General features: G+C 40.0%; 1 protein-coding gene across 14 annotated transcripts in view; it reads right to left on the bottom strand.

Annotated features, from left to right (window-relative positions):
- The window catches only part of UNKL (unk like zinc finger), a 59,062-nt gene that overhangs the window by 15,942 nt on the left and 31,068 nt on the right, over window positions 1–12,052 (bottom strand). For 11 of the 14 annotated variants that reach the window (XM_074885839.1, XM_074885834.1, XM_074885837.1 and 8 more), the window contains 3 exons: window positions 10,880–11,068; window positions 8,662–8,724; window positions 2,784–2,949 (listed from right to left, as the gene is read on the bottom strand). In XM_074885839.1, the coding sequence (XP_074741940.1) occupies window positions 2,784–2,949; window positions 8,662–8,724; window positions 10,880–11,068 (418 nt within the window). The remainder of the gene's footprint in view (window positions 1–2,783; window positions 2,950–8,661; window positions 8,725–10,879; window positions 11,069–12,052) is intronic. The other 3 variants (XM_074885838.1, XM_074885841.1, XM_074885849.1) reach the window with 1 other exon arrangement.

Below are 12,052 nucleotides of genomic sequence, written 5' to 3'. Positions count from 1 at the left end.
AAAGCAATGGAAGCAACCAAAACATTTGCATGGGGAGGTCCACCCAGAAACTAACACAGACAACAGGGTAGAATATTGGGCTGGCAGATATCCCCTAATGTTAAGGTCCCACTTTCTCCCTACTACCACTGGAGTTGTTTCCATTCACTGCTGCCCATTCCTTATTTATTCCTCTCCAAATCTGTCTCCTTTGACACTTTGTTTATCTAATTTCTCTATTCTCTTAAAAAATTATTTTCATTTATTCTTTTTTTAAAAAAAAAAAATAAAAAAAATTCAGGAGGACTTCAAACACCCTGCAGATTTTATATTCTCAGATGATGCTTCTTTCTTTTTTTTACCAGAACAAAACCAGACAGCTCAACCAACCTCCCTTGACTCTGATAGGGGTAGACTGCTACAATATACCTTCTTCCAGTCCATCATGCCTCAGTTTTCAATGTACCGTCCAAGCCTCAACGCTAAAAACTAGTTCTGTCTGATTGGTATGCTCATTCCCAACTCCCCTGTACCCTTCTCTTCCTCCGCTCTTGGGGACTATTACTTAGGGAGCAGACACAGAAGGCTTGGAGCTCCCCGTGAGATCAAGACAAAGGGCCACAGAAAGGGCTCCAGACCCCACTGTCTGACAAAGCTTCCTCAGTCCTTGCTAATGTAACTCTCATGCATTTCCCCTAATCCTTTATCCAAACCCATTTATCCCCTTTTCCATTATCACCTAGCCCCTTCTCTTGCTCCAGATCTTTTTCTATCCCTTTTTTTAAATGATTAATCAATCCACCACCTCCTACAAGAAAACTATGTATTTATTTTCTGTTGTACAATAAGGTCTTAATTTTCTGCACTATTCCGATTACATGCAGTGCTTTATTTTCAGTGCCATCCTGTATATCTACAAAGCAGAACTCTGTAAAAATATTTATGCATATATATGAAATTCTTCTACAGAAAAAAACCAAAATCTACAGAGTTGCCATAAGGTACACTAACTTAAACATACATGAGACACGTATTTTATGATTCATATTCTGTTAACAAACATAGCATACTGAAAACTGTTGTAGAAAAACATCCATAGACAGCAGAGGCATACTCTCTCTCTCAGAAGAATCAAGAGTCTCTTATGCTCAATAATACAATCACACTGGGACATAGGAAACAGCATATAACCATTTAAACGAGTTTGCAACACTTGTTCAGTATATCACAATTTAAAAATTATACTGAATTAGCACACCTAGCATACAGAAATTAGACCGTGGTTTTTATTCTTACACAAGTAACTTGTTACAGCCAACTAGCCTCTACTTATTTGAGAAGCAATGTTTACCTTGACAAAAACGTGATATCATTCCATAGTATATCTTAAAATATTAACCATAAGCTGATATTATTTGCATAGAGTAAAAACTAAAACTCTGCTCATTCTAATTCTGAAATTTAAAAATAATTTAAAATTTATTTTCTGCTCTAACACAGAGATCATCAAACAAACCTTTAAGGAGAACAACCTATACACTTGTGAGACTGCAGAAAAAGATCCATCCCTATATTCTGCACAGATTTCTTTCCTAGAAAAATTAAAAGAGCGAGTGCCTAACTTACCGTGCCGAAGTGCTGACTCACTGTCTGCAGTCTCCTGGTCGCTGCTACACATTGATTTAAACACAGAAAGCTTCAAGTACACCAGCTAATCACAGCAACTCCCTGATCATGTGACTTACACAACAGAATGTGAAATACATCATCTTTCAAATCACAACATTCCCTGACACAGACTCCTGAATAAACCACATTCAGTGTAAAAATGCCACAAATTTCAATAAGTTTGTGGATAACACTAAATTAAGGGGAGCTGCTGATACACTTGATGGCAGGACTGCTGTTTAGAGGGATCTCAAAAGGCTGCAGAACTGGACTGACAGAAACCTCATCAAGTTCAACAAAAGGCAAATACACTAATGCTGCACAAGGGACAGAACAATCCCTTGCAGCAGTACAAGCTGGGGGCCAAATGATCAGAAAGCAGCACTGCAGAAAAAGATCTAGGAATTCTGATGAGTGACTTGTTCAGCATGTTCTGTGGCAATAAAACCTAAAAGAATATTGGTCTACATTAGTAAAAGTGTAGCCAACAGGTTGGGAGAAGTGATTATTCCTCTCTGTCCAGCACCTGTGAGATCACAGCAGGAGTACCATGACCAGTTTTGAAGTTCCCAATGTCTAATTATGATTGAAATATTTATCTCCTTTCACCATTTTCCACATAAACAGCCTAGCTGGTTGGAAGCATGGGAAAGGCTCTGGCCTAACGACAGAAATTTTGGAAGCATTTCCCAGAATCTGTCTTGTGCACCCAGAAAACAAGGGCTCTTCCTCTTTGTGTCCTTTCAGATCTGGCCCACATAGTGTGAACAAAAGATTTTGTCCCTGAACATGCAAACAACCAGACTGAAGAATATGTAGTCAGCCAAAAAAAAATCTCCCATTTCCATGGGAACATGGTAAGATCTGTAATTGCACCTGCTACGGTAACATTAAAAAAAAAAAAAAAAAGTCAAATTTCATCATCCCATCAACAGAAGTTGAGGATACAGTACTTCTAGCAATATAGTGAGTTGCATTTTGAAGGTTTTACATGGTTTTTTAAATCACTGGCCAATACCAATGCCAAAATTCTAGTTTACATGTCCAGTTTACAAGCTCTTTGAACATATGCTGAGACAAGAACTTGAATAATGCAACAAAACATACACAATCAGCGATTAAATGTTAAGACTCACCTATTACCGATTCAACTGTGTTACTGCCAGAATAGAATGGGAGAGCTTTGGCACTGATAGCAGAGACAGTTGTAGGAGATGAACTATCTGATCCAACACTGGAGGCCAGACTGGAAGTTATACTTGAAGCAAGTGGGTTAACTGCTGAAAAAACACTGAGACGGCTCTGTTCAAAAAAACCAAACAACATATGTATACACACACAACACACTTACACAGATGTATGTATGTATGAAATAAACAGAATGTATTTTTAAAAGTAGTTATTTCATTTCAAACAGAAACAAATCCAGAAGAACCCTCTGAATAAATAGATTAGGACAATTTTCTTTATCATTTACCATCAAGTGCATTTCTCCTACGTGGCTGGACATCACTACCATACTGAGGTAATTCTGCTTTCAGAAAAAAGGTATTTAAATACTTGCAAATAAGCTCTACAAACATAATTAGTTAGCAGAAGTCTGATGCTCCTTTTCAAAAGGAAAATACCTACTGAGGAATTGTACCATTTCATTATGCATTCGTACACAAATTATATTATTTTTTCTGATCTGCAAATTTGCTCATTTAATCTAGATGTAATTGGTGCATAAACTGGTCTTCGGTTTAGACAGATGAAAAACATGGCTACACTGGACACATGTATGATGTTATATAATGACCCGTACCTGTGCTATTTCTTTCTAGCTGAACACTTCTTTTCATACAAATCATGCATTTAAATTATAAAATTAAAGAAATGCAAACAATATGTAACCATGTAACATTCTAAATGGGAAAATAACTTCACAAAGTCTACAGGGACTTGGTGCAGAGTTTCCTGTATATTAATTCCTTTTATTGTTTACTGTTTATTTGTTCCCTCCAATATTTTAGTAAATAAAACCAACATTTAACTGTGACTGAATCAATCCATGCATCCTTTCATTGCCTTGTGTGTGATAAGCAGTGATTGTGCAGTATTTATTCTCCTGATTTCTACCAATACCACAGAAAATTTCTATTTCCAAGTTAAATATAGTGCAAGATTGAGGCCAATAATGACCATGAGAATGAGTAATTTTTTTCCTTAAAAATGGGCACAAACTGAAATACAGAAAGTTTCGCTTAGACACAAAGTATTTTTTACTGTGATGATGGCCAAACACTGGAATATGTCACCCAAAGAGGCTGTGGAATCTTCATTTTTGGAGGTATTCAAATGTTGTGGTTTGAGCCCAGAGGGAAAATGAGCACCACGCAGCTTTTCACTCACCCCATTCCCACCATCACTGGGAAGGAGAAAACGAAGCAAGAGGCTTGGGAGTTGACATAAGGACAGAGAGGGATGACTCACCCATTATAGTCATGGGCAAAAGACAGACTCAGACTCATTAGAGGAAGAAAAGTAACATCACTTTCATTCAAACACTAACAAAACCAACACTTAACACACAGAATGGGACAGTGAGAAGTGTTACCACATCTTGAAAACACCTCCTCCACCCCTCCCTTCTTCCCGGGCTCAGTTTTGTTCCCCAAATCTCCACCTCCTCCCTCCAGCAGCAGAGGAGGCAGGGAATGGGGGTTTTTTGGTCAGTCTGCTGCTCTTTCCTCCTGGAGGGGAGAAGCACTCTTCTGCATTCTTCCCCTACTCCACATGGCTCCCCTCTCACAGGAGACAGTCCTCCACAAACTCTCTGTCATGAGTTCATCCCACAGGCTGCAGCTGGGTTCCCGTGCTGCTCCAGCATGGGTCACTCCTGCGTGTTGCATCCTCCCAGCGCCGAACTGTAACAGTGGGGGCTCCTCCCCTCAGAGTCCTGGACTCCTTTAACTGCAGCTGCCTGCTCCAGTGTGGAGTTCTCCACAGGCTGCAGGTTGGCCTCTGCTCCACTGGTGACCTCCATGGGTGGCAGGGGGGTGGCCCTGCCGTCTCACCACGGAATATGGGGGGGAGTGTCTCTGCTCCGGTGCACCTCCCCCACTTTGTCCTCCTTCCTTCCACTGACATTGGTGTTTGCACAGGTGTCCTTCTTGTAACTCCTCCTTACCAGTCCCAACCCCCTACCAGGTTCCCCTTCCTAAATACGTTATCGCAGAGGCACAGCCACGGTCGCTAATTGGCTCGGCCTTGGCCAGAGGTGGGTCCGACTTGGAACCGGTGGAGCTTCAAGAAGCTTCTCACAGGGGGCCACTACTGTAGCCTCTCCCCTGCTACCAAAATCCCCACCACACACACAGACCCAGCACATCAAAATGCTACTAGACAAGGCACTGAGAAACCTGCTCTAGCTGACCCCACATTGACAAGGGGACAGACCTCCAGAGAATCATTGAACAATTTGGGTTGGAAAGGACCTTTAAAGATCATCTAGTCCAAGCCCTCTGCTGTGGACAGGGGCACCTTTCACTAGACAAAATGCTTGAAACGAGGCTCGAAGCCCCACCCAACCCGACCTTGAACCCTTCCAGGGATGAGGCATCCACAGCTTCTCTGGGTAACCTGTTCCAGTGTCACACCATCCTCATAGAAAAGAATTTCATCATTGTATCCAATCCAAATCTACCCTTTCTCAGTTTAAAATCATTGCCCCTTTTCCTGTCACTATGGACCCTGGTAAAAAAAATCTTTCTCCATCTTTCTTACAAGCCCCTCTTAAGTGTTGGCAGGCCTCAATAACATCTCCCTGGAGTCTTCTCTTCTCCAGGCCGAATAACTCCAACTCTCTGCCTTTCTTCATAGCAGAGGTGTTCCAGCCCTCAGATCATTTTCATGTCCCTCCTCCAGACCCACTCTAAGAGGTCCATATCTTTATTGTACAGGAACCCCAGAGCTGGAGGCAGAACTCCAGGTGGGGTCTCACGAGAGAGGACTAGAGGGGGAGAATCACTTCTCTTGACCCACTGGCCACGCTTCTTTTGATGCAGCCCTAGATAACTGGCTTTCTGGGCTGCAAGTGTACATTGCTGGGTCATTTTTCACCAATCAGTCCCCCCAAGACCTTCTCTGCAGTGCTGCTCTCAATCCATTCATCACCCAGTCTGTACTGATACTGGGGACTGTCCTGACCCTGGTGCAGGACCTTGTGCTGAAGCTTGTTTAACTTCAACAGAGGTCCCCTCCAAGCTCAACTATTCTATTATTCTATGATATGCTTTTCCAAACTTTGCTCCAATATTGTAATTTACACCCAATTCACAAAACATTCTCTAATATCCCAATGCAACATGTTAAATGGAACATTTCTTTGCTGTTTTCTCTTTTCATAAATGTTTGAGCCAAAAAAAAAAAAAGTAATCTCTGAACCAGTAATATTTACATAATAAACCATAAAAACCAGCTGTATAATTAAAAAAGTAAAATGAAAACATGACAAGGCGTAGGAATCCTAGGTTATAAGACTGATCATGAACCCTGTCATTGGAGAAAGATGATATCAAAGTCAACACAAGTAGGAGAGGCAATACAGGCTTTCTGTATTACTGAAAAATTACCAGACTCAAAATATATCCCCTTTTGGCCTGCCCCATCTTAAGCTGAGGCCTCTTGCTGAGAGAGAAGTGAAGAAATTTCACAAAGTTGATGGATTTCTTCAGTTAGTTCTCTTTCTCCCCAGCATAAACACCTACATCTACTAGACTAGTCTCTTCTTCCTCCCTAAAGTCTTTACAAACAGCAAGCTCCTTGTCCTACCCAATACCTACAGACAGATACACTTGTGCAGCTGAAAGATTTCTTTCCTTCCTCTGTTTTGACAGACTAAAACTGACCCTATCTGTGACTTCAACACTCCCATTCTGGGGGATATCTAAACAGAATGGAGAGACAAAATAAACAGAAATGAGACAGGATAGAAAGGTTATTAAAAAAAGATGTCAACAGCTTTATAATTACATAGCAGAATTTCATACACTCTGCTCTAACTAAATGGAGATTAACTAACACTTTTTTTTGAAAAGAAGAGAATTAAAACAACTAAGTTTTCTTGGGTTCACCGGATAATAGGAAATTCAGGTTTGAAGGAACTTTGGGAGGTCACCTAGTCCAACCTCCTGATCAGAGCTAGGTCAGCTAATGAAGTCAGATCAGGTTATTCAGTGTCTGGCCAGCCTGGTCTTGAAAAACTCCAAGGATGGAGACTGCACAATCACACTCAGCAACCACTGCTTCACTCTCCCCATGGTGAAAAAATTTTTCCTTATACCCATTCTCATCTTCTTGTTTCAATTTACGCCTGTGGTCTCTTGTCCACCCACTGTGCACCACTGTGAGCAGCCTGGCTCCATTTTCTTGATGACCACCTCATAGGTATTGGAAGGCTGCTACTAGGTCCTGCTGAAGCCTTCTTTTCTCCAGGATACACAAGCTCTGCTTCCTCGGCCTCTCCTTGCAGGACAGGTGCTCCAGTCCCCTGACCATCTTGGCAGCCATGTGCTAAGCTTGACCTAGTTCAGTACTGTAAGCCCAAAACCGGATGCAGTATTCTAGATGTGGCCTAACAAGTGCTAAGCAGAAAGGTAACCCTGTCCATTCATCTACTTCATGCTCCTGGTAATACAACCTGTGATGATGTTGGGCCTCCTTTGCTGCCAGAGCACACTGTTGGCTCACATTCAGCTAGCTGTCTACAAAGACCCTCAGGTCCTTTCCCGCAGAGCTGCTTTCCAGACAGTTCATTCTTGCTCTCAGCCTGTACTGTTGCAAGAGGTTCTTGCTTCTCAGGTGCAGGACTTCGCACTTGTCCTTAATGAATTTCACAAAGATCTTGTTGGCCTATTCCTCTAGCCTGTCTATGTCTCTCTGAATGTCCCTACTGACTGGTCCCACCAATTTCATGTCATCTGCAAACTTGATTCCTCCATCAGGTTGTTGATAAAGATGTTAAACTAGGTATGTCCTATTTACTCTGTTACAAACATTAATAGCGGTAGAAAGTCTACCTTTTAGGGCAAATCACAAAAAATTTAAAAGTTTCCATGGCTGCCACTCTCACTAATTTATAGACATGTAGGGGAAAAAACCCAATGTATACTTTTAAACTGGTTCATGTGCTATCACTCTACTACACAGAGCTCATAGAATCCACGTCTATCTTGTTTTCTTTCCTTATTCACTCCTCCTTTTAAATGTAAGATACTTTTTAATTCTCCACTTTAGATTATACACTCCTGTATGGCTGCATGAATGGCAAATGGTAAAACTTCTGTTCTCATTTATCCTGACATTGTCATTAACAAAGCATCAGGTTTTTTGTTCTAGCAGTGCAAAGACGGCAGAGTTTTAAGTTCTTTGCATATATAGAATGATCTCTATCACCTGATTAGCTTCAGGACAGGTCAAAGCTATGCCCTCTTCTCTGTCACTATTTTTCTAGTTTGGAGCATGTGACACTTGAACAACTGTACTGTCCTCTTCCTTCTGGCCTTCCTTAAATTTTATCAATTCACTCCCAAATTAACTTAATCCAAAATTTCACTGTGAAAACTGTGCCATGGAGTTGCTGTAATCAAATGCATCCTCAAATTGCCTCATATTCTTCTCACCCCTGGTACTCCCTGCAGCACACATCTATCGTACATTTTCACTGAACCTAGAGCCAGCTGTCCAGGACCATGTCCAGATGGCTTCTGCATAACTTCAAGAAGGGAGACTCCAGAACCTCTCTGGGCAACCTGTTCTTCCAATGCTCCGTCTCACACATACAGTAAAAAAGTATTTCCATAAGTTTAGCTGGAACCTCCTGTGTTTCGGTTTGTGCCCGTTGCTTCTTGTCCTGTCATTGGGCACAAATTTTCCTTAGACTATGTTGTAAAGTGCCACATAACTTTGATACCGCGTTAATAAATTATCAAAAAGGGCAAAATATTTACAGCATTTAGTTTTTTGCAATACCTGCTTGTTGTCTTGTTCATTTATTTTCTGCTGACTCTCAGCTGGGAAGCTTCGATGCTTTGCCTGAAAGAAGAAAAATCTCTGTAATATATAAACTTAATAAGTCATTGCTGTAAATATATTATTAGTTTATGAAGACTCAGTGGCATCTCTGTAATGGCATCTTCAACAGGCTGATTTAATTTCCTTCACTGCAGTCCCATATGGAGAACTAAATTTTAATGATCACAGAGTAAATCTACATGGAGAAGGAACAGCAGTTGCAATTGTTCCACTTATATGCATAATTGAGCACATGCAAGTTATTTCTTGTCCAAAAATTAAGTAGCCATGTTAGTATTATGTTGTGACAGAAATAACACATCCCAAATGCCCACCAGCTGGGCAATACTTCTCCAAGAGGCTGGTGGGATAGAAGCCTGAGGTAGCCAAAAGTCTGAGTGGAACTGCCTAGATTTTCCCTTAAAATGATCATGCTACAATAACAACAACAACAAAAAAATTCAAATATAAGGGAAGATTTTCTTTGAACACCATTTTATAATAAGGTAACTTTTGAAACAAGTGAGACATACTTAAATAAAAGGGAGTTCTAAGCAATTTCTCTTTGTCCACTGTGTCCCTGCAGAGCAGGATCAAAGGATCTCTGTTCTTTTCAGGTCAGTAATTTGCAGTGATCTCCTGAATTACAGTAAACTCTGGAAGGTGCTCTCTGTCTCCTTAGGAAGAAAACAGTTCTTTATGCTGCCTTTGAGTAGTCTTGTTGTGTCTGTTCCTTGTTTTCTCCAGGAGATTCCTAATCTGTCTTGCAATGAAAGCTCCCTAGCAGTAACAACTCTCCACCTCTTTATGTGCCTCCCACCAGTCTAGATGCTTTTTTAACAATTGCAAAGTCCATCACTGCTTTCTCTCTAGACAGGTTCAATGTGGCCACTAAAAGGCAAGCACAGGATGTTTTTGCTGCTGAGTCACATCCTTTGTAGCAGTACATTACTCACAAACCAGCAAAATAGATCTTCACCAATGGTTACATCATTTCTCAATTATTGTTACCTCATGTCCAGAAAGCAGCCATTTGATACTGTAACTGCCTTGCTTCCATAACATTTGGTCAATGATCACTTGATCCCTATACTGGGAAATAGAAATCTTTCCTATCACAACCACCAGCTCTGACCTATAGTCTGTCTGAACATCTACATGTAAGAAAGCAATCCTGCCAGGAGAACTTCAGAGTAATGACGTTGTGATCACCTACAAGAAGTTATCATTTACAAAACCCACTTTCCTTCCTTTAATTCTTTTTCTGTCTTTTACTTCTGCACTTCTCTGTGCATGTCAGGTTATAGAACTCAATTCTGGTAAGTCACAGGTTTGCAAGAAGGCTGATCAGCTTGGCTGCAGCTTATTTAAATGTGCCATTGGAACTCCTTTTTTTAAACAGTACCTTTCTGACAATTTAGAAGTGTAACCAGTATTATAATAGAGCAAGAAAAATTTAGCTTTAACAAGAAAATCCTGGGCTTTCAGCTTTTTTTTTGCAGGCCAACAGAGCTGTTTCATGTCCCTGAAGAATATCAGTCTTCCCTTCTCCCAACTGTCTCTAGCACTGTCTGTTTTCTCTCCACCCCCTGACTAAAGGATTGTAACTCTTCACCAACTTCAATTTCAACCACTCTCCTCTTATTGTTAATGCTACAGATATCTCTCCTTCTCTTCAAAAGTCTTGTTATATTTTATCATCTATGTCAGTCTCAGCAATGAACTTGTCCAGGGAGAGAGGCAGCTGCAGGTGGGAGAAGAAACAGACTGAAATTAATCAAAGATTGGAACTCATAAATAGTATCAACACCCAGAAATGAATGCATCTTTTCACTATTAATTTTCAACAACCATTAAAACTGAATCTTACCCAAGTCTAGTTATGATTTTTTTTCCAGTTATCTTGCTCTGTTCTTGGCAACATGGGCTCAAAATCACATTTCTGCAAAGTTAGATTTATTGCATGTCAGCTGAGCTGCAGTGACTGTTTGCATGAGTGTTCTTGGCCTGTGGCAACTGTAATTTGATGCAGTTTAGCTCACTAAAGAAGAGGGTTTCAAACTCTGTGTCCTAAATTATCAAAAATTTGTGCCGATACACAAGGCAGACATTTTCTGCTGAATCTAATTTAACTTAAGATTGCATTTGTACTTCTAGTCCCATATTCTTCACGTACCTGATCTTCTCGTTCAAAACCTGGTGCTTTTGGATAGCTAGATGTTGGTGAAGAAACACCTGATGTGCTAGACTCAGAACACAAAACTCCATTTGCTAATGATCTCTGTCTACAAAGAGGTCCAAGGGGTGATAAAGAACTACTGCTACCAGAACTTGATGTTACAGTTGGACTTGAAGAACAGGAAATCTGTAGAAGACAGAAAACAGTGTCTAATACACTCTATGATATTTTTTTATGTTCACAGCTACAGTCTCCCTCTGTAACACAATCAGTTGAAATTCTAAATTAATTTCAGTCTTATGTAAATACAACACTAACTTTGGTTTATTTATATATATATTTTGGTATTAGCTTAAATAAGTAGCAGATGACAAAAGTAACATGGAGCTATTGTAAAAATACAGACTTCAAGAGGAGATGCATTTGTACACAACAGAATATAGCCTTGTTTGGTCCCTACACACAAAATGAATCACAGGCAGAGATTACTTAATGGATATTAATTTAAAATAAAAGAATACTTGCTTTCTGACAACCTTGATTTCCATTTGTTCGTATATTTCTTAATTTACAGTTTAATGCAAGCATTATATAACATTTCACTCTTTTAAAAGAATTCATCTGTATCAAACCAAGCAGTTAATAAAGAAAAAGACATGTAGAATCTTGGCAAAAAGCATCTCAATGCTTGTTCGTAAATCTCAAAAGGCTGTTTTCTGAGATTCTTAAATATTAAAATGTTTATTAATTAATAAATTAACATTTTGGTATTTTAAAACATTACTGAATTTATCATTTTTAGTTCTGCTGTACATTTTCCAGAGAGTTTTAAACTTCTAAAGTAAAAGGCTTAAGCTGAAGGTACAATCTGTAAGTAGGTCTGGACAATTTTTTTGCTAAAAGCACAATTCTGATCAACCTGAAATTTATGAACTCAGGTGCCAGCATCCTACAGTAATGGTGGAATTGTGGGGATTGCTTGTGTCTACATTTTAAAGTAAACTAGATTTATAACTAGACTCACACAAAGGCGGTATGAAAATACGTTGCATCCTACATCTATGCCTAACAGCCCAGTGGTGAGAACAAACACTCAGTGATGATACACATTTCAACCCCTTCTGTGCTTGTTTTGGAACAGAATCTGCCAGCTCTCCAGGGAACCAAACT

This window comes from Strix uralensis, chromosome 16, assembly GCF_047716275.1.
Source record: "Strix uralensis isolate ZFMK-TIS-50842 chromosome 16, bStrUra1, whole genome shotgun sequence".
NCBI lineage: Eukaryota > Metazoa > Chordata > Aves > Strigiformes > Strigidae > Strix > Strix uralensis.
This window is presented reverse-complemented; position numbering and strand designations above follow the sequence as displayed.